This window comes from Tauraco erythrolophus, chromosome Z, assembly GCF_009769465.1.
Source record: "Tauraco erythrolophus isolate bTauEry1 chromosome Z, bTauEry1.pri, whole genome shotgun sequence".
Classification (NCBI taxonomy): domain Eukaryota; kingdom Metazoa; phylum Chordata; class Aves; order Musophagiformes; family Musophagidae; genus Tauraco; species Tauraco erythrolophus.
This window is the reverse complement of record NC_141496.1, coordinates 92,996,650-93,020,100: the sequence shown is the minus strand read 5'-3', so window position 1 is coordinate 93,020,100 and position 23,451 is coordinate 92,996,650. Positions and strand designations below refer to the sequence as shown.

The 23,451-nt window shown below is 42.8% G+C and overlaps 1 protein-coding gene across 1 annotated transcript in view; it reads right to left on the bottom strand.

Annotated features, from left to right (window-relative positions):
- Positions 1 to 6,278: 6,278 nt before the first annotated feature.
- The window catches only part of GLIS3 (GLIS family zinc finger 3), a gene marked incomplete at its 3' end in the record, with an annotated part of 181,826 nt that continues 164,653 nt past the window's right edge, over positions 6,279 to 23,451 (bottom strand). The window contains exons 7-8 of the mRNA XM_086629924.1: positions 18,880 to 19,045; positions 6,279 to 6,460 (exon numbers count right to left, since the gene is read on the bottom strand). Of these exons, the coding sequence (XP_086486050.1) occupies positions 6,279 to 6,460; positions 18,880 to 19,045 (348 nt within the window). The remainder of the gene's footprint in view (positions 6,461 to 18,879; positions 19,046 to 23,451) is intronic.

Sequence of the window (23,451 nt, the reverse complement as noted above, 5' to 3'; positions counted from 1 at the left end):
TTATTCAAGAGTATATGTTAGAGAACTACCTGTAGGATCAGTTCTCTGTGTTCTCATGCAGCACTGGAAAAATAAAAAAGGCAAACAGGTTGGCTAATGAAGTTCTAGCAACTGAACATTTCTTCTCAGGACTGCAACTCTGGACTGTATCAGTTGTTGTCTTATTAAACTATCAGTCCACTACAGACAAGATCTAGGATGTCAAGATGCAGAACAAGCAGTTACTTTTCAGGCATGATACGGTTATTTCCTGAGGAAAGTGAAATATTTTAAAATACGATAAAATAGCTGTATACTCCAAGAATCTCTTCTTCTTTATCACATGCAAAGCCTTGTTCTAAGAGATGCTGAGCGTCTAAAAATCCTAGGTGTACAGCCCATCTCAAATTCACAGTTGAAATCATGGTCCACATAAGTCTGTGACAGAGTCCTGATCCCATTGAACTGATGTGGACAAAGATTTCATTACAGATATGTAATGAATGACTGCCACAGTTACCATTTCCCTATGGTAGGAAGTTTCTGATGGACATTTACTTCCTCCTCAGTCAGCTCTCTGCCTAGCACCACAAAGAGAGAATGCTTTCTCAAGAAAATCATTATAACTGCCATTAAGAAACATACATCATGGATGAGTAGTCTTTACTGCTATGGTATGTAAAAATTCCAGCTGTCTTTGGCCTGAACTAATTCAAAATAGTGTTCCTCTGCTGTGTATTTCTACAGTGTCTGCTAGGTGAATTACACAAATATCAAGTAATCATTTGGTACCACCTGAGTGTGAAGAACAAAAGGAAAAGAAGAGTAAGACAGAGATTTGAGTCACATATTGCACTGCCAGACTGACTTGCACATGTGAAAAACTAGAAATGTTTCCATTTATTTAAATCTGATTATTTGTAATTAAAAGATAACTGTTACTACTAGAGCTGCCTGTATAGATACACTAGCATAGCTAACTCACATCAGCTAACAATTTTTTTAAAGATATGGCAACTTTTTTTTTACAGAATATTTTGCATGATTTTTTAATTTCTTCCATTACTCAGACAGCGTTGGTCAACAGCTTAACTCATAAACACATATGAAATGAGTTATAGACACAATTTTAAAGGACAGTCAGATTTCTAGTGTAAATATGTTCACAGTATCAGAAGCATCCAAAATCAAGTCAGCTATGTCTATGCCCAAAGGACCTTTACCTCACTCTGTACTAGAAGCTTGCTCACCGTGAAGGAGATTCTCTTGTTGTTCTTTTCCTTCCTACTTCACGTCTCTTCTGACTTGTCTCAGGGCAATACCTTATTCTTGCATCTGCCTGTGTGCTGCAGATGCCTGTGTCTTCAAGTACCTCTGCTGAGATCCCTGTAGTTGTTCTTGGCAGAAAAGACTCACCAGCCCAGTACAACCAGTACAACACAGGTCCTGGGCCAACTGTTGTAGATTTCCACAACCTGTGCTGTCTTCTGTCTACAAATACCTAGCACATGGTGCACAATGGTGTCAAGCTGGGAAGTTGTCACTCCAGTCTCCAGTTCAGGAGAGGTTCAGAATTACTGTCTATGGTAAGCCAATAAAAGACACTACAGTCTAATGAAAGGAAAAGAAGAGCTTCATTTCTGCAGCTCACTGAGTCGTCTAACATTATCACTTCCAAACATCCCATGCAGCAAAGGAAACCGTTAATTTCACAAGAGGAAGAAAAGGGAATATTTAGTCTAATACATAATATTATCCAAGGCAACAAAAAGCCCTCTCTGACACTACTGTGTGTCTGATACTGAAAATCACACAGAACAAATAATGAAATCTGACTGTAGACAACGTTCTTCCAAGGAAACGCACTTTCACAATACAAGTAGCCATGACATTTCAGAGACTTGTCAGGCTTGGATCTCCTACATAATTTCCTGCTAAAAGATAGTGCTCTGAGATCTCTGTGACATTTTGAGATGCTTAGGCTTTCAGTGAGGGAGTCTGCTTAGAGCTTCTTTTCTTCAAAATGCTTTCAGGCAATGAAATTCTTTCTTCCTGTGTACAGCCCATTTAAATGGAGTTGATGAGTTTAAGACTAGTTATTGAGACAAGATTGTCACCATCATTTGGTAGTGGACTGAGATGAAGTGGCTACAGCTACAGCACTTTAAATCATAAGAGGGAGGTTATGAACTGCAGGAGACAGAACTAACAGAATTAGTTAGAAAGAAGAAAATAAAAGAAGCTTCGATTTTCTCAATATATGTTTCCTATGATATTTACTGTGATAATTCTCAGGAAGCCTGATCAAACCACAGACACTTCTTATATACCAAACACTCCAGGCTGGTGAGATAACTCAGCGGTGTTTTTCTACGTTATACTGACATGACCACGTGAGATGGCAATCTTTGTTTTGCTGCTGGTAATACATGACCATGAATGCCTTTTGTCCTAGTTTTAGCTGGGACAGTGTTAGCTCTTCTTTTTAGCAGCTAGAAGAACTCCGTGTTTTGGTTTTACTCAGAGGCTTGCTCTGAGAAGAATGTTGATAGCAAGCTGATGTTTGTGGTTGGACATGAGACTCCAAGGACTTTTCAGTGTGCCGGAGTGCCGAAGCACGGCGGGATAAGGGGTGAGCAAGCTGGGACAAGGGGGACACGATTCCCCTTGTGATTTGTGGTGGAACTTAAGATTGAGGGCCAAACCGGCCCATTAGTATTCCATATCATGCAGCGTCATGCCCAGTATAAAAGTGAGGGGCAGCCGGACAGAAGGGCCTTTGCGCTTTGGCTCTTTCGCCGCTTTTGCTCTTTTGCGCTTGCTGCGCTGTTGCTCTGTTGTTTTTTCTTTTTCTCTCTCTCCCAGCACTCCCACTCTCGGAGTACTCTCTCTCTCTCTCTCAGCCCCTCTCTATTTCGGGGCCTCGCGTTCGTCCAGGATTGCAGCTTCGGGACGAGACGGGCTTCGCATACGAGGGGGTGGTGAGCACCTACACTGTGTATTAAATCATCTGTATTAAACTGTTTGTATCTCAACCCACGGGTTTCCTGTTTCTCCTTTAATTCTCTCCCTCATTCCTGGGGGTGGGGGAGGGGGAGTGACCGGCTGTGTGTGGGGGTCAGTCTAACCCACGACACCTTTCTAGAAGATGAGTTCTTGCCAAACATTCAGCACAAAAGGGAATTGAGTAAAATGTGTTGTACTATGGAAACAGGAAGGCTAACCTGATCTGTTCATGCCCCATAGGCTAGGAATTTATTGGACCTGCTCTGGCACGTCTTCACATATGTCATATGACAATGAACACTGTATGAATAAATTTCATCCTTTAGTCTGTTGACCGTAGATTATTAGTGAAATTTTTAATCAGAGAATTGAGAAAGCCAACAATAACTGTTTACATCCATTGGTAAATTTCATGTTCTTCTAGTGTTAACCAGTATTGTACAGTATTACCAGTTCCTGGAAGAAAAGCACCTGGCTTAGATCCTGCTTGTGTGTGGTCTAGTATGGTAAGAAGAACGAAAAAAGACTGGCATCTTCCTTTTGCCCCTTCATACTCATGACTTCTCAGCGATGTCTCAGTGTCCTGTCTCTTTCTTTGCCTAGAGAGACTGCTTCCATCCATGGAAGAAAATAAAAGAAGCTTTGATTTTCTCAATATATGTTTCCTATGATATTGGCAATCGACTATGCCTTATTCCTATGAATTTGGCAAGGGATATAAAAAGCAATAAGAAATGCTTCTATAGGTATGTAGGGAACAAAAGGAAGTCCAAAGAGAATGTAGGCCCCCTCCGGAAGGATACTGGTGCTCTGGTTACCCAGGACATAGAGAAGGCTGAGTTACTCAATGACTTTTTTGCCTCAGTCTTCACTGATAAAGCCTCTTGTTTTACCACCCAAGCTGTGGAAAGAACTAGCAGGGACTGTGAGGATGAACCACCGCCCACTGTACTTGAAGAGCAGGTTCGGGAACATCTGAGGAACTTGAAGGTGCACAAGTCCATGGGACCTGATGAGATCCATCCGTGGGTCCTGAAGGAACTGGCGAATGAAGTTGCCAAGCCACTGGCCATTGTATTTGAGAAGTCGTGGCGGTCTGGCGAGGTCCCCGATGACTGGAAGAGAGGGAACATAACCCCCATTTTTAAAAAGGGGAACAAGGAGGACCCGGGCAACTACAGGCCGGTCAGCCTCACCTCTGTGCCTGGCAAGGTCATGGAGCAGATTCTCCTGGGAACCATGCTAAGGCACATGGAGAGCAAGGAGGTGGTGGGTGACAGCCAACATGGCTTCACCAAAGGCAGATCGTGCCTGACCAACTTGGGGTGACAGCATCAGTGGACAAGGGTCGACCAACGGGTATCATCTACCTGGACTTATGCAAAGCTTTTGACACTGTCCCGCACGACATTCTTCTCTCTAAACTAGAGAGGCATGGGTTTGATGGATGGACCACTCGGTGGATAAGGAATTGGCTCAATGGCCACACTCAGAGAGTAGTGGTCAACGGCTCGATGTCCAAGTGGAGACCGGTCACGAGTGGCATCCCTCAGGGGTCCGTGTTGGGCCCGGCCCTCTTCAACATCTTTGTCGGTGACGTGGACAGTGGCATGGAGTGCACCCTCAGCAAGTTCGTCGATGACACCAAGCTGTGTGGTGCCGTCGACACGCTGGAAGGGAGGGATGCCATCCAGAGGGACCTTGACAGGCTGGAGAGGTGGGCCCGTACCAACCTCATGAAGTTTAACCAGGCCAAGTGCAAGGTCCTACATCTGGGTCGTGGCAATCCCAGGCACAAATACAGACTGGGTGGAGAATGGATCGAGAGCAGCCCTGAGGAGAAGGACTTGAGAGTACTGGTGGACGAGAAGCTCAATATGAGCCGGCAATGTGCTCTTGCGGCCCAGAAGGCCAACCGCGTCCTGGGCTGCATCAAGAGGAGCGTGGCCAGCAGGTCGAGAGAGGTGATTCTCCCCCTCTACTCTGCCCTCGTGAGACCTCACTTGGAGTATTGCGTCCAGTTCTGGAGTCCTCAACATAAGAAGGACATGGACCAGCTGGAGAGGGTCCAGAGGAGGGCCACGAAGATGATAAGAGGGCTGGAGCACCTTTCCTATGAGGTCAGGCTGAAAGAGTTGGGGCTGTTCAGCCTGGAGAAGAGGAGGCTCCGGGGTGACCTTATAGCAGTCTTCCAGTACCTCAAGGGGGCCTACAAGAAAGATGGGGAGAGGCTGTTCAGGAGGGCCAGTTGTGATAGGACAAGGGGTAATGGTTTTAAAATAGAGGGAGGTAGATTCAGGTTGGATATTAGGAAAAAATTTTTTACCATGAGAGTTGTAGAACACTGGAACAGGTTGCCCAGAGAGGTGGTGGATGCTCCATCCCTGGAGACGTTCAAGGCCAGGTTGGATGAGGCCCTGAGCAACCTGATCTAGTTGGAGATATCCCTGTTCCTTGCAGAGGGGTTGGACTAGATGACCTTTGAAGGTCCCTTCCAGCCCTAACCATTCTATGATTCTATGATTCTATGATATCTACTGTGATAATACTCAAGAAGCCTGATCAAAAAACAGAATCCCAAGGCTTAGAGAAGTCCAGTGTGCTGCGTACCTTGTGTTTGTAAATATGGCAAACCGCATACTTAAACAGTTGAGAGGAAACAGCATTATTGCTGTCAACACGTTTCTGAAATGTTAAGGTAAGTACCATTCAGACTCCATACCAGCTAGAGAAAAAAAAAACCAAAACAACCTAACATTGTTTTCAACTGCTGTTAATTTTCTTCTTGGCTACATAAATTTACACTTGATCGAACAAAGAGGGAGAGAGAAGTCTTGTAGAAGCTGTTTACACAGCACCAGTGGGAACACAGCTGTAGGAGATATGTATACTAATAAAAGAAGAGGTCTCCATTGCTCCATAAGTGCAAGGGAAAAAAATATTCCACCTCTTGAAAATCTGGTAACACTTTATATGTAAAGTCAGGAGAGATTAGAAGTATAACATTAGAAAATCAAAAGCAGAGGCCATCACAGAATTATTTGTGGTTCTATTTCAACAATAGCTCAGAAAATATGAGTCTAAAGATAAATTTGTAACTCCATAGTAAGACGCATAACTATTAGCTAACCTAAGAACTTTAAGGAAGTCTGAAGGCAAAGTCCTGAAGGTTACTTCCCAGAGTCTTTCAAAAGGAAAGGTGCCTTAAAAATACCAGTGCCAGTCCTTGAAGCACTTAATTTAAAGTCAAGTAAGAGTGACAAGCATCAGTGATGAAGATTCTTCCTTCTTACCTTGGATGTGGTGGCTATTTGGTTGACAGGAAGGGTTTGCTGCTGGCTGGTATGTCTTTAGAGGCATTCCTGCAGGCTGTTGAAGGTGGGGAGGTTGTGGAGTCCGTCTCTTCATCATGGCTTGCGGAACTGAAATTCTCTGGGGGCTGATGTGGTGAGGAGAAGGAGCTGGAGCAACAAACCTAGGAGTTTGGAAACACAAAACCATAAAATCCTGAGTATATAAGAGATAAAGATTGCTTCTACTTTACTTAGATGACTATAATGTTTAGCAGTTTGCATAGACACAGACTTCCAAAAGAACAGTGTGCAGCCCAGATATAGAGAAGATATATTTTCTAATGGTGACATATCATTAGATTTGACGACTGGGAAATAAAAAGGTCGAATTGCACCCTGATCATGGAAAATTCCTTTTAACTTCTGTAAGTGGCTTTAAGTCTCAATGGGAGGAGCTACTTCATGGGGGCCCTGATTTCTGAGAGATTGCCAGCTGTCTCATTGTAAGGCTTTGTATTAACTGCATCTGTCAATAAATGGCTGTCCTTCTTCACTGGCAGTGAGCAGTCAGTTCTGGTCACTGGACACTAAGTAGTTAGATATTAGGTTTAGGTCCAGGTTGAGGTTTCAAGTTCTAGAAATTACTGTATGTTACACAGAGCTATTTGAGAATAAACAATCTGAAGTTAATACAATGTATATAAAACCAAGTGTTAAATCGCTTCCATTTGGCAGAGTCTGACAAATCAAAATGTTGATCTGGACTCAAAGTATAAACTTGCAAGCCTGGCAGGTGAGAACCATTCAGACCAAACCTGATGGCGCAGCTGCCACAGAGGTTCATCTCTTCACTGGCATGTTTTGCACAGCTTTGTCACTACTAGCACTACAAGGATACACATTTCTTTGAGGATTTTACATGAAGGTTTTATAGACTTTGTAACTTTTTTCTACTTTTCCTTAAAATTGTGTATCTCAAAATATGTTACATATAGGTGCTAACAGTCATTGTTGCAGATGGAAAGCTGATGTTATAAGAACTCTGGTCCGTGCCCCTCATGATCAAACTACCCACTAGATCAACGGGATCTGATTAGTAAATGAAAGCTCAGCCTGGGCTCAGGAATGACTCAGGGTCACTTTCTCACCCATCAGAGGAAAGCTGGGAAGGCCAACAAAAAAGAGCCAGGATATTTCTGCGAGAGGGTGAACGAAAACTGATGTGGTATTCCTGTCACAGATCAGCCTCTCCCTCCACCCCTAAAAGCAAGCTGTGAGTCTGTGCCGAGCAAGAGCACTCACCCACCCTTCTTTGTGGTCGGTGTGCTCCATAGCTGCTGCTAGGAGGGATTTGGTGTTCACAGTTAACGCAGTTTGTCAGGATTCTAAAGTTTGGATCTAGTCCCTGTCCTCCTGAATCTGGACCCCAATACACTAGGTGACATTTTTTCAACTTAGCAACAACGAATGTTTTTCCTGCAGAAGTGTAAGGATGCTGTAATCTCACCCCGAATATAACAGAAGGTGGAACTGTGGTAGTAGCACTACTGGACAGGGTCATCATACAGGTTATTACTACATTTAAATCCAAGACACCCGAGATCTTCTATGCTGCAGCTCAGAATCAGTTTCTGCCACATATTGTCTGTGTGATTTTGACTTAATTTGAAACCTATCTACTACATTTCTGGTAGATCCATAATTTACATGTGGAGTATAGCAAGTGCCAAGATGAACTTTGGATGACTTACTGCCTATTCAGTTTTCTTTGAGAATCACATTTTTAGGCATAATAAAAAGGGTTTGGATGGTCTTTGTGCTGATTTGATACTAATTTCATAAATACATCTGTTACTTTCAGATGTGCTATATAGATGGAGGAAATAAAGATGTCACTAGTAAGTCACTGAGTCTTTAATGTGTCAAATATTTCATTCTTCCAGATAACTGATGCAGTGTAGTCTTAAAGACATTCTAGGGTGGAAGAGAATAAACCGTGCATGTGTTTCACAATAATATTAAAGAATATTTTTTTTAAAAAGAGAAATCAGTAGCTGTATCGTGATAAAAATACTAGAGGTTTTTAAAAAGTACTACAACTGCCTGGTTATGTGGCTCCCTGACTAAGGATCTGAGTAAGCTTTTTGCATAGCATTCACACATAAAGTTTGTTATTTGCTGCCAGAGATTAAGAGCAACACACAGACAGTTTTTTATTACTATTATTATTTAAAAAACAACAGGATTGTATTTTCAAAATTCATTTGTGAAAATTAATCTCTGAAAAAATGGTTTTAACCAGCAGTCAACAACAGACTCAAAGTGGAAAGCACAGTTTTACAGATTTCACGTTTGACTTAATATCCCAAAACCCCTCCCAGTAATAAGGCACTACTTTATATAGCCAGACAGGACTCCTTTTTAGTAGACTTTAGTGGTCTTTATAATGATTTATGAATCACTTCATGAATTCCTGGCTTACTCATAAGGGTGACTATAGTTATCTACTTTTACTGCCCTTTTGCCTAACAAAAGAGAAACTTGGACTTGTCTCAGTCCAGATTTGTGCCTGAACGAATCACAGTGTGTTACTGGCAGAACTGAAAAATTAATTTTGCTTCTGAAACAATCAGGACCAGCTTGTAACCGCTGCCATCAAGAATTGTGGCCAAGCCCTGGAGCTGATGCAATCAGGAACCAGCCAGATTTGCAGAAAGATGCCCTTCCCTATGCCTGCTGGACACAAAATCAGAGCAGGAATGTTTCTGGAGAAGCTATTGAATGCCCCCTCCCCTTCCAACACCAGGAGGAAAAGTATCCTGCTGGGGAATGACTACACTGGGTAGTAAGCAAGATAGATGACAAAGTTACCAAAGCTCACCTGTTTTGATGAGATTAGTTAAAATAGCACATACATAGGAGTTTCGTTAAGGACCAGTATTGGTCAGAGCTACACAGAAAAAAGATTTTACTTTAGCCTTTGTTGACTGGAGCTGGCCCAAATGCAAACTACATGCACAATCTAAGCAATGTGTGGAAAAGGAGGGGAAGAGGAAAGCTAATAGTAATAGTATATTTATGTAGTATAAATAGTGTATTTATATAGTATTTATAATATTAATATAGCTTATTTTAGCACAATTGGCCACCTGTAAATGAGTCTTTGGTGTGGTAAACAACTTTTTACATCTTTGCTGCAAGGATACATAGAGGGTGTTTCTTCACCCAGAATATCAAGTGCTTTGAGACTCCTTGACTAAGAACTGGCTGTGCTGAATTGTTTGGGCATCAAAGGGCTGAAAGTGTTATTTTTGTAGAAGGAGAAAATACTGAGAACTAGGTGATAGAACTTTTTTGCTCAACTTCCCACCAAGCAGAACTGCCATGGCAATCCAAGACAGTGGAGACAGGTATTACAACTGCGACATCAAGCTGTCACTGTTCAAGCTGATTGGCAACAAGGAAAGCAAGACAAGAATTACCATTCAAAGCCCTGCCTGACCTAAAGCTTTTTGATGGTGTTCCCCTTTTTCCATGGGAATCAGAAAGACTTATCACCTCAGAATTATCTTGGCTGCAGTTCTCTTAGGCTGGCAGCCTTTTATTTGATTTCACACTCCCAGACTCAGGAAGCTCATGGAAGTACATGACTGGCCCGGCAATATTGGACATTGTGCTTTTATAGGAATCACTCAATGGGCTTCTCCCACCTTCATTGCTTCATGTCTTCAAGAACTGTCACCTGTATCCACTTCATAGAGCTCTCTATAGCTATGTAGCCAGCTCCCCTTCCTACAGGAAGAAGGGAGAACAGGAAATATGGTTCAAGACTAGAGCCAGTGTACTGAGGACAAGAAAAAGTCCAGGTCTATCATGGATTTCAGTCTCATCTTAAAAGGAAACCTCTTTGACTCTGCCTGCCTCACTCATCCACCTTCTGAAAGAGAATAGCAACCTCAAGCTGCAACAAAAGCTGTGTTTCCCTTGCCTTTTTTCCAGGAGATTGGGAAAAGAGCAAAGGAAAGAACAAAGGCAGCATCTCAAATCTTTCTGCTCTTCTGTCCTCCTTCCTCGATGCTTGAAACCTCACCCTGAAGAAGTGAGGAGAGCAGGAAGAATGGGAAGGAAGGAAGGATGGGAGACTGGCATTTTGGGGGCAGAACTAGGGAAGGACTGATCGCAAGACAGACTGAGAAGTGAGTACTACAGCAAAAGACAGCTGGAGTTGCATATCTTCTTTGTGAAAAAATCTGGAAGTGGCTAATCTAATTGCAATATATGTGCATACACGTACATATACATACATATGATGGAAAGAAGAAGTAATATCAAGAGTTCCGATTTCAAAATGCAGACAAAAATTATGTACAGGCATTACAAAAATCTATAATTTGGCAGTTAATCACATTGATTTGCTGTCTGAGATGCAATTTCTGAATGACTGCTTTTAGCACTACTGGTACCATGAATTCCCCCTCATGCTTCTGGCTTTCCTCTCTGTCTCAAATTCTCCTTCCTATGTGGCCATATTCATAGGATATCAGAAAGCACATTTCAAATATGGGTAGAAAGATTACCTTGAATCACCAGAAAAAAAATGTAAAGACAAACTTAAAAAAAAAAAAAAGAAAAAATTGTGAAGATAAACTTATTCTGGCCCTTTTGTGTAGACAATCAACTTTTTTTAAAATATTTGAGAGCTGCTAATCTGTTCAAGGAAACAGTACTTAAGACTTTTGTCTGCCTTTTGGTAAACAAGTCAGATTACACCAAAAATGTCTGACACGCCAATTTTTCTCTCTAACAAAAATGCGATGTTATTTGGATCCGAATACCAAGTAGCCATTTGGGATACAGGACATCTCTGCTGATTATCTATCCCTAGGGGATTAATATATTTCTGTTTTCCTCTTTGTATTGTTTCAGAGTTGTAGGAAAATAAGTTGATTTTTGCTTAATCTAGCAAAACATCATTATTTCATATTACATCAAATTCTGTTCTTCACTTTTCCCAACTAGCAGTTGGCTGGGAAAAAGGTTAATTCCGATTATTCTACAGTTTCAAATAAATTCTGCAGGGGACTAGAAGCATGAGAAAAATCACAATAACAGCATATTGTATTATGTAGTAGTTATAATAACAAGTGAAGGGAATATTTTCTTTGCTCAGGAACAGCAAGGAAAATATTGTCATTGAATCATAGAATCATTTATGTTGGAAAAGACTCTTAAGATCACTGAGTCCAACCGTAAACCTAACACTGCCAAGTCCACCACTGAACCATGTCCCTAAGTGCCACATCTACATGTCTTTTAACACCTCCAGGGATGGTGACTGTTGTGGTTTAACCCAGCTGGCAGCCAAACACCATGCAGCTGCTCGCTCACCCTCCCCCATTCCCCAGGGGAATGGGAGAAGAGAACTGAAGGGGTAAAGGGAAGGAGACTTGGAGGTTGAGATAAAAACAATTTAATAATCAAAATAAAATTAAAAGTAATAATGATTTTAAAAAATAAAAATAGCAATAGAATATACAAATGAGTGATGCTCGGTACAATTGCTCACCACCTGCTGACCAACACCCAGCCCATCCTCGGATAGCAATCCTGAAGAACAAGAAATCCCAAAACTGCAATCCCAGAAGAGAGCCTGAGCCTGAGCTTTCTGGTCAACCCTCAATTATAAAATGAGCATGACATTGCATGATACGGAATACTCCATCAGCCAATTTGGGCATAAGCCCACATCCTAGGCCAAGAATTGTGGGTCTTTTGTTCCAGCTATGCTGGAGCAAAAAAAAGAAAAATCTCCCCTGGAACAACTTTAGGCTGTTTACTCTCGTCCTATTACTTGTTACTTGGGAGAAGAGACTGACACCCACCTTCCTACAACCTCTTTTCAGGTAGCTGTAGAGAGCAATAAAGTCTCCCCTGAGCCTCCTTTTCTCCAGGCTAAACTAACCCAGTTCCCTCAGTTGCTCCTCAAAACACTTCAGCTCAAGACCCTTCACCAGATTCGTTAGTCTTCTTTGGACGTGTTCCAGCATCTCAATGTCCTTCTTGTAGTGAGGGGAGGAAAACTGAACACAGTATCTGAAGTGTGGCCTCAACAGTACTGAGTACAGGGGGACAATCACTTCCCTATTCCTGCTGGCCACACTATTTCTGATCTAAGCTAGGATGCTATTGGCCTTCTTGGCCACCTGAGTACGTTACTGACTCATATTCTGCCATCCTTCAACCAACACCCCCAGGTACTTTTCTGCCGGGAGCTTTACAGCCACTCTTCCCCAAGCCTGTAGCATTGCATGGGGTTGTTGCGATCCAAGTGCTTATACGATTGGCCTCATCCCATTGATCCGGCCTGTCCAGATCCCTCTGTAGAGCCTTGCTACCTTCAAGCAGATCAACAGTCTCAACTAACTTGGTGTCATCTGCAAACTTACTGAGGGTGCACTCCATCCCCTCATCCAGTTTATTGATAAAGATACTGAACAGAACTGGCCCCAATACTGAGCCCTGAGGAACACCACTTGTGACCAGCTGCCAGCTGGATTTACCTCCATTCACCAAATGGTGACTATTCAGTGCAACAAAATGTTTGTTAAAAGTACATTGAAAAGAAAGGCAACTGCATCTGCATATAAATGAGGAAAGAGAAGACGACATACAAGACATACTTTACCTACCATTAATCCATGCTATGCTATGGCACAAAAACTATTATCAGGATTCATTTGCGATAGGAACTACGTAACTATGTTGGATGTAGCTATGTCTTCATTTTCTGCTTTTTCTCAATTTTACACTGAAAAGTAAAGCATGTGCCATCATTCAGACAACATAAATCCTCATGGTTGCTTTCAATATGCTTCCAAAATGGAATTGAAACATTAAAGCTGAAAACTTTGGTCTTTTTTTCTTTTTCTTCAGAGGTCGTAGTGTTCTTTGAACAATTTGTAAATACAATTTATTGGGTTGCTGCTCTGTTAACTGGCTGAGTTCTAATCGTTTTTATTAGGTTACAATAGTTTGGGAAAACATCCAGATGTTATGCAGTGGACACAGCCGGGAGATCAGGGTTTCATCTCATCAGAGTTGAAGTTTTGGCTGGACAGAGGGCAGAACCATAACATCCCTGTAGCAGGTTGCTGTCTCCAACTGTGCCCTCTACAGTGCTGCACTTTCTGACAATGTTAAGTGAGGAACAATCTACTCTCACTCCCTCTTGACTGCCTTTGTATTTCTAGGCAAATCCAGAAAATCTGGGGTGAAATCTCTATTCTCTGCTTTAAACATCCCCGTCATTCTACTGTGGTCTCACATTTTGGTTTGAAGCTTCTCAGTCCACTGTCAGTGGGGAAATATTCTGTTGAAATACAGTATTCTGTAACCCAACATACCACACCGTTAAGTTAGTTCAGCTAACCACGAAAGACAAATAAACACGGTTTAAAAACATTTGTAAGAAAAGCACAGCTTTTGCCAAGCACAATTCTGAAAAATCAAATGTTTTCCCCAAAAGTCATAAACTCATTCATTTGACCAAAATAACAAAACCCTACATTTTTTACCTACCTATGATACAACGTGTTTCTCTCCAATGTTTTTTCTGTCACAAATGATCATTTATTTTTTTTAAGGAAGGGAATCTTCTCCCATAACAGAAATATTTTGGCCAACACAAAACAAAATTTTTGTCCATAGTTTTGTTCAGCCACCAAATTTGCACTCGTCAAACTGCCTCACACCCTGCTCAGCAATGATCCCACAGCAGGTTTCTATCCGGTGTCTTGAGGGATCGCATATGCCAGCAGACTTCAATTTTTCATCCTTCTTTTCAGTCATTAATAAATGTCTAAAAGTCCTTTTCATGCTCAAGATTTAGGAATGCAGGAACTGCTATTTCAAATCAAACTAGTGGTCCATCTAGCCCAAAGAAGGGACAATAGGAAGAACAAACAGACCATCTGAGCAGCGCCACATGCTCTTTGGTGAGAAGAAAAAAGGAGAATTTAAGTGGAATTTAAAGTGGAATTTAAGGAAGGAAGTTGTAAAGGGCCACCTCAATATGCAGACTCCCTGGAGACAGAGGTATATAACTTGAAAATCTCTCTCAGCATTTTGTGTGGCTGTATTGTATTAGAGAACTGAGTTTCTTGCAAATGAGAAGAAAAGGAAAAGAATGCCTTTAGAAAAAAAAGAAGTGTGGAAACAGGCTGAGAAAAATTCCAAACTTTGTTAGGTCAGTTCTGGCCCAGGTTCGGAGTCAGACTTGCTACCATCTCCACCCCTTAGCTTCTGTCACTCGTCTCTACAAATTCCTTTCAAGCCAGGATGCATCATGCTTCATGGACATACCACTAGCTCTTGTTCACAGCAAAGTGAAAAATCATCTGGAACACCAAATTAAAATGAAAAATTCTGTTCTGGTCTCACATTGGTGAACAGGCTACTTCTTGCACAGAAGGAAGCCATAAAAAGCAAATGTGTATGTTAGGCAATTCAAGAAATAATGAATAAATAAATAAATAAAATATTTTCAAGCATTTGGCACCATCAATTTTGGGGCACTGAGCTGCGTGTGATAACTATGCTAACTATGTCATACAAAACCATAACTTTTTATCTGGGTTTTAATTAGATTACTTTTCAGTTTCCTTGAGAGCCCATGTCTTCTTTTATTAAAAAAAAATGAGTGAAAAGGAAGCCAAGCACATATTCCCTTTTATACATATGTTTTTGGGTACCATTACCATTTGGTACTTTCATCAAACTGTTGCAATATTTCATATTAGGGAGGCACTGAAAGTTAGTACCAAAGAGTTGGAACAAACAAAATGCAAACCTGCATTTTTATTATGCATGTTCTCTGCTTTGATAGATGAAGTGGCTTCTTGGTATCTGACTTGCACTCTGTGTACATTGAGTTTTGTATACCAAATGAAAGCAATGATGTAAAATGTGTCCCACATTCGGTTCAGTTTCTCACATTAATAAGGCTTACTCAAGCCCACGCTCTCTCTCCCATCACCTAGGTGGAGAAAGATGCTAAAGAAGCCCTCTAATTATTTCTCTACCCCACAGTACCTGGAGATGTAGGGAAGGACTTATTTCCTTCTGCTTCTGTCACTCACAAACCTCAGCGTGCTGTCCAAAATGGAAGGTGCACACGACCGGCCCCAAGTCGCCAAAGCAGCCCAGCTAGCTTGGATCGGCTCCGGTCCAACAAATGCAGGCTACTGCAGGGGCAAGTGCAGGTCAGCCAGTCCTAGTTTTGGAACGACCCCAGGCATGCACATCGCATCAGGAACTGCACAGCATGAGGGGAACAAAGGCCCTGCTTGCACCCCTAAATCCTACAGTCCCCTCAAGAAGGAGATTGGGGTAAATAGGGTGATTCACATCTTTCAAAGACACTATCTCTGACACTTTGTATACTGAACTGTTGGTTTGTTCAGTTCACATTTCACATCACATCCATGAAGAGGTGCAAATGACAGCCTACTTCCAGGGCCCTTAGGCAAGAAGACTGTATTAGATTCAAGATGCAGATTCTGCAATTATGCAGAATTGCCTTTAAATGAAGGCAATTAAACATTTGCCTTCATTTGTACTACATATTCTGTTATCAAACCAACACTGCTGTAATACCTTTTTTCTTTTCTGAAATTAAATTGCCATTTGTCACACTACCTAAATGAAGGTACTGGTACCTTTGTTTTAATGTAAAGTAGCTCCACATATGGGAATTAGCACTTAAAGCATTTATAAGAGAATGTATACAGTTAATGCATGAGAAAGGAGTATATCACACTAGCTTTTTATTATTGTTTCTCCGTAGAGTATTGTAGTATCCTGAGGTCTGTAACGCGTTCAAGGACTTAATGAGTTAAGTCATACTTTAAATGGTCCTACACCAGTAACTGCCTCAGAAATGGGCTACTGAGAACATCACTGTCTTTTATCATGAAATTTATACCTGTAATAACTATTGATCTGTCCCTGCCTGTCATCTTGTACTCTGGCGATTGTTAGATACGGATGTTTGACAGTTCATGCACTGGAGAGAAAAACTATACTGGGAAGGAAAGGCTTCTGGGTCAGGCAAGAGAGCACGGGCAGGCCCAGAGCTTGCACAGAGGGTCAGAGCCAGGGTGAGGGAGAAAGGTCAAGACCCTGTGGCCAGGAGTGGAGGGGAAGGACTGAACCCCTAGACAAGCACCAGTGATCATTAATCAGCCTGTTTCATCTCAGGCGGGCGTACAAAAAGCCTAGCAACTTCAGAAAGCTCCAGAACTGGCTGAATTCACACGTGTAGTCGGAAATCAAAAAGTACTTTCACCTGTTGTCAACAACGTGAGCCATCACGTTCTTCCATCTTCCTGATACAAGACAGAGTGAGTACTGCTTTCCTCCAGAGAAATTATGCTCATTTATCAGTAATGACAATCTAGTGAATGTTCTTTTCAGGTTTATAATTGGACACTTTGTGCTCTCTGAATAACCGGCATTCGGTCACTCAAGAAAATTAAACACTTTGAAATACACTAATGAAATACAGCAATTTATCATTTAGAGCACTGAAATATAAGGAGACCAATGAAATAATGTTTAAGTATCCAAATACGCATCGTAGAAGAACTCAGTGGTCTGTGCAATGGTTTATCTTCCTGACTTTTCCACCAAAAAACTATTTACCTCTTCAGTCTTGTGACATGGTAGACTTCTGGTTCAATGAACTAAGTGGAAATCTGTAACACCATACACTATATAAATAACAGGAAAGATTGCTGAAAATAATTTAGAGAATGTCTAAACATGAAAATTATACCACTTCTAAGGAATCTGCTTTCATATCACTAAAGTATCTAAAATCATGGAAACAGTAAAGGTCAAAGAGTTTGTACCTAGCCAGCATAAAATAAATCCTGACTATAAATCAAGCTCTCAAACCAGTGAATTAAAAATTCTTTCATTATCTATTGGTCTTAATAAAATGCTGTGATAGTTTGATGTATGGGGGGGTGTTCTGGTGGCAGGGGAGGGGATTTGCTCCCTGTGCCACCAGATCTGAGTCCCATCCCCCCCGGGGGGGGGTTGAGCCAAATCGGCGCCTCTGCGAATTGCCCTATTTAAGTTGGGACAAAGGGGCAGGAAAGGGCTTTTTGCTCAGGAGCGAGGAGAGAGCAGGAGGGCGCTGCCCTCGCTCCTGGCTCCCGGCCGGGCGGCTGCCCGGGCCCGGGCCGGCGCCATGTGCTCAAGATGGCGCCGGGGGAGCTGTATGGGGGCTCAGGAAGCGCCCCGCTCCCGGGGTGCCCGCCGGGCCGAGCTCCTCTAGAGGAGATTAAGATCTAAGAGAAAACAACCAGGTCAGTTAAGGATGGAGCAGGAGGAGGTGTACTGGAGCTGAGGCTTCCCTTGCAAATCGGTGTGAGATGGCAGGCGGCCCCCCTGCAGCCAGGGTGTACTCGGAGGAGCAGAGACCCACTCGTGGCCCATGGAGAAACCCACGTCGGAAAAGAGATGCCTGAGCCTAGGAGAGGTCATGGAGTAGGGGATGCGCGACCAGGTACTGTTAATAATGGGGCATGGAATGCACGACGAAGTCGTGGAGGCATCTGGAGACCGTGGGATGACCCACGCCGACGCGAGTGGCAGCAGCTCCCTAAGAGGCCAAGACTGGTAAAGCCTGAACTGGTACAATCCTTGGGGAAGGATTGCAATCCTGCGGGCAGGACTCACGTTGGAAAAGTTTGGGGACTTTTTTCTTCATGAGTAGGGGATCCACCGAAGCAAGGGAAAAAATGGTGTAAAGACTCCTCCTCCTTTAAGAAAGGAGCGGCAGTAACAACATGGATGAACTGACCTGCACTCCCCCATTCCCTGTCCCCCTGCACCGCCGGGGGGGAGGTTGAGCCAGGAACGAAAGGAAACGGGGTGGGGAGGTGTTGTTTTAAGATCTGGCCTTGTTTTCTCTTTTCTCCTCTCAAGTAACTGGTTTCGTTCCCTTATGTCTCCTCTTAAGTAACTGTTAATAAATTGTTTTGTTTTATGAAGAAAGCCTCAGTCATGTTTTGCCCGGGGCCATGGTTGGTGGGTGCTCCCTCTCGGTTCTTGTCTCGACCCTCAGTCCAAAAAAAACCACGACAAATGCCAAGAGAAAAAAACACAAACCAACAAGAAGTTCCTGCAGAAATACTAATACTGAGAGAATATTGACAGAATATGACTCTACTACCACAAGTAATCAGAAACATGAATCTCAGGGCCCCTGTTCTCTAAGATAAAGCTGAGGTCCTCTGCAGTTCAGTGTCCCAGCCAGTATGACTTTCCTTGCTCAGGCCACTGGTGGAGATCTAGAGGGGACTGGAGAAATCCCTGAAACAGAGATGAATGGAAAACCTCCCTGCCCAGTCTGAGATAACAGAGTTCCTTTCACCTCTCCTTCTCCTGGTAAACCTATACCCAGAGCACTTGTTACCCGGGGGCTCCCACTAGTGACTTTCTGCACATCGACAATTCAGTTTCCACCCATCCCGGTGGCTCTGAGGCAGCCCTGCCCCAGGATCAGCATGGGAAAAGCAGGAGTTGGTCTTACCTCTCTGAGTCCAGAGCTGAGAAAAGAGGTAACTGGGTGGGAGGACGGAGAGGACTACCCTGTACATTATGTCCTGGGGAGGGGTGGCTGCTGGGGTGGGACAAGGACACTGCCCCAGCTGCTGCTGCTCCACTTCGACTTGTCTGTGTGCTGGGGAACACGGCTGCTGAAGGCAAAAGGAGAGAAATAACCCTCATCAGGCAGGTGATGTCATCAAAAACCAACCAAATACAAACAGGGAACATCTACCCTAAAGCTATAGTCCCAATTCTTAGCAACTACCTGTTTTTCCTCAAGTGGTGTTTTCTATCTGAAGGGAAGAAAAAAACCCATCTAAAAAATAACTAAACAATCTTTGCTGCTCCCAAATGACATTTCCATAACACCATGCATGACATAGCTGTGCTTTTTGTCTCAGGAATTTTGCCTGAATAAGGCTATAAATCTTCTACAGCTTCCAGCTGTAAAAGAGGTGGCAAATACTTCCTAAAATATATAATTTTAGAGCTAGTGAAGAGAAAGCACAGCTTTTTCAATAGTGAAATACTTTATACATTTTACCCTCACCCATAAAAATCTCAAATTCTTTTGAAGAGGTGAATCCAAACTCAAAAATTGTTATTATTGCCCCTAAACTCCCCAGTAATGTATAAAAAAATATTAAACTAGCATTAACAGTTTCAGAAATGAGGTTGCTCTTGTATACATTCCAAATAAGGAAAGGTTCTGGAGGATTAAACAAAAAGCAATACATGATTCCGTCTGAATGGCTTAATTAGTTGACTCAAAATCCTGTCACCTCATTTTCAGAAGTTCTTTAAATCAGGCAGTGAGAAGGTAAGACACTGATTAAAAAATCTCTCTGAAAATCCAGTTACTCAACTATTTTTACTGACATCTGTGTCAGGTAGCTTATGTCAATGTTGAACGGCAGCCAAATACATGCTCTTAAGTATTTTATGAACCCTGAGAATGAATTAGATAGGCTGCCTACGACACAGAAATGATCTCTCATTCTTTGGTTGTCATTTCTTCCAGTCTCTTTATAAAAAAGTATATATAGGCCTAGCTTACAGAATAAAATTCTACCTATAAAACTTATATTACATTGGTGAATTGGAGCTAATGATTCAAATTTATTTATAAAATCCTAGAATTTAAACCAGTTCCCTAAAAGGCATTGTCACTGGTAAAAGAACTTTCTAGGCTAAAGCACCTGCATGGATGCTGCAGTCCTAGCAGAACAAACACTACTTTAGGAGTAACCCCACCATGGACCCACCTTCAAGAAAATGCTTTCACAGGTCACAATTTTGAATGTTGTGGCTCAAGACCAAAAGGGTGAGAAGTCTACCTCATCTCCCAAGTCCTCAGCCTATTTCTGGATATCCTCTATTCATAGAATCATAGAATCATAGAATGGTTTGGGTTGGAAGGGACATCAAAGGTCATCTAGTTCCAACCCCCCTGCCATGGGCAGGGAAATCCTCCACTACACCAGGTTGCTCAAAGCCTCATCCAACCTGGCCTTGAACACTTCCAGGGATGGGGCAGCACAGCTTCTCTGGGCAACCTGTTCCAGTGCCTCACCACCCTCAATGTAAACAATTTCTTTCTTATATCTACCCTAAATCTCCCCTCTTTCAGTTTAAATCCATTGCCCCTTGTCCTGTCACTACACGCCCTTGGAAAAAGTCCCTCTCCAGCTTTCCTGTAGGCCCCCTTTAGGTACTGGAAGGCTGCTAGAAGATCACTGCAGAGACTTCTCTTCTCCAGGCTGAACAGCCCCAACTCTCTCAGCCTGTCTTCATCCTCACAAAGCCAGTCTTTGTGACACAATAGATATTCACCAGGCTAAGGCAGAGTTAAGGAAAGGCTCAGGAGTTTGATTATGCTGTAGCCTCTGATACAGGGATAGGTATAGGAGTAGGCATAAGACTACATAAGACTATATTAGCTATTATTTCTATGGATAGGTATAAGAATAGGCATAAGACTCTGGGAAATACATAGCTCTGTGAAATAGCTCTGTGAATTGCTAGAAGTTATCAAATACTAATCCCTGCTTTGAAACACTAACTACCCGAAAAGAAGGCCGGTAAGAGAGACAAAATAAATGATGGCAAGGTTGTAACTCGTGACCCATAGGGAGAAAAACAGATAAAGAGGAGAGATAAGGACTAACGAGAACTAACATTTGTCTTCAAGCAATAACAAGTAGGAGACAGCCAGGTGTCCACTCAAGGCCAGGGAAACGGTTTGGCTCTACAGGCCCAGCCAAAACAAGAGTTTTAGGGAAGAAGTGAAAACACACAGCGAGGAAGACCTACAGCCTTCATCCCAAAGACCCCTGCCCACGACCACCAGGAGGCGTGTCAAGGAGGAGCCTGAGGCGGATCCTGAGGCGGGGGCTATGGAAATGATCTCCAGGGAGAGACTGCCCTTTTCGGGGAGGGGATGATGAGTATGTCTGTATAAATACAAGAAAACTGCTACGGCGGGTGTGCACGTTTGTGGTGGAGCGATCCCCCGTGCACCCAGCGCTGCAATAAACATACCTACTTTACAACTTTCCAAGTTGTGGAGTCTGTTTCCGCACATCACCTCACTAAAGAGCAGTCCTGGATATCTTTCAGCTGGTGGAGATGACAGTGCAAGACGACAGACAGGAAACCACTTTGTGAATAAAACCATCTAATATAGATGCTGCAGAGGTAATGGCATAAGCCACATTGGTGAGCAAAGCTGGAGGAGCGGAGGCTGTCCCACCACATGGCCAGAAGGACCAACAGAAACGCCCATGGCTGCCCTCAGCGCTAGACTCTGCTGTTCGCTAGTTCTTATAAGGACCAAAGCCTCTTAATCACAACCCAAGAGACAACAGACATCTGATAGTAGAAAGTATCCGAACCTTAAGAGAGGTACAGACGATGCACATCCCACAGGGAGATGAGACACCATTTAAGCCAGCAGAGTAACTCACTAAGAAAGGGCTGAGAAAGAATCCCTTAAGACAGAGGAAGGTAGCTTTTGCTGCTTTTTCACTTTGCTCGTGCACCCCAAAAAACACTCCACACTTGTCTCTCCGAATAGCATCAAGACAAATGCAGCAGGGAAAACAAAGGAACGACCTTTTGAATTTATTATTTTATGCTTACATGCAACATATGTAATAAGAAAATATTGAAAAACAACCAGATGCACATTCTGGCCGAATAAGCACATAGACTATTTAACAAATTGTTATATTGCAAATGAAAACCTCGATTATCTAAATAAAAGCAGACTATTTAAACTATTCCTTGCAAAAATAAATTAACTTGCATTTTGCCATGAGATAAACATTAAAATGTGTAAGAAAATACAATGACTTAGTTTTCCAGTACTGTGACCTTAAAGTTTTAAACACATTTCTTCAAGGCTGTGGTTGATCAGGAGTTAAAAGGCTGAACTGTGACTGGGCTTCCAGCATCAAGTAGCAAGAGCTGTTCTTCCCTGTCATAGTTGTTCTCTGCCATTACCTTTATAAAGATTCCAGGCAAGTATTTTCTACATTGTGCTTGCACATTTCCAGCTGGCCCACGCTGCAGTGGTAGCGCAGGTTCCCACAGCACTGCCCAAGACCTGGTGACTCTGTCCCTGGGAAAAGCTCATCTGCAGCCAGGCATGGGCAACCACCTGTCCTTTCTCTGAACTAGAGCAACCTGAAGTCCACTTCAATGTTCACCATCATAGCAGTATCTGCTGCTATAGTACCTTTTGGCTAGGTTTCTCAGCAATTTGTACTTTTTTCTGTTTCTAGTGAAGAGACAGTACACAGAGTAAAGTAAGAGCTAACTAAGGCAGGGACTAGAGGGGCAGGCAGGATATTTAAGGAACAAAAAGCATACATATTAGCTGCAAAACAATATTCCTATACACAGGTGTCCTAGTTTTAGCTGGGACAGTTTTTAACAGCTAGAAGAGCTCTGTGTTTTGGTTTCACTCAGAGGCTTGCTCTGAGAAGAATGCTGATAGCAAGTTGATATTTGTGGTTGGACGTGAGACTCCAAGGACTTTTCAGTGTGCCGGAGTGCAGAGGCACGGCGGGATAAGGGGGGAGCATAGCTGGGACAAGGGGGACACGATTCCCCTTGTGATTTGTGGTGGAACTTAAGATTGAGGGCCAAACTGGCCCATTAGTATTCCGTATCATGCAGCGTCATGCCCAGTATAAAAGTGAGGGGCAGCCGGGAAGAAGGGCTTTTGCGCTTTGGCTTTTGCGCTTTTGCTCTTTTGCGCTTGCTGTGTTTTTTTGCTCTATTGTTTTTCTTTCTTTTTTTTCTCTCTCTCCCAGCACTCCCACTCTCAGAGTACTCTCTCTCTCTCTGCCCCTCTCTATTTCGGGGCCTCGCGTTCATCCGGGATTGCAGCTTCGGGACGAGACGGGCTTTGCATACGAGGGGGTGGTGAGCACCTACACTGTGTATTAAATCATGTGTATTAAATCGTTCTTATCTCAACCCACGGGTTTTCCGTTTCTCCTTTAATTCTCTCCCTCATTCCTGGGGGTGGGGGAGGGGGAGCGACCGG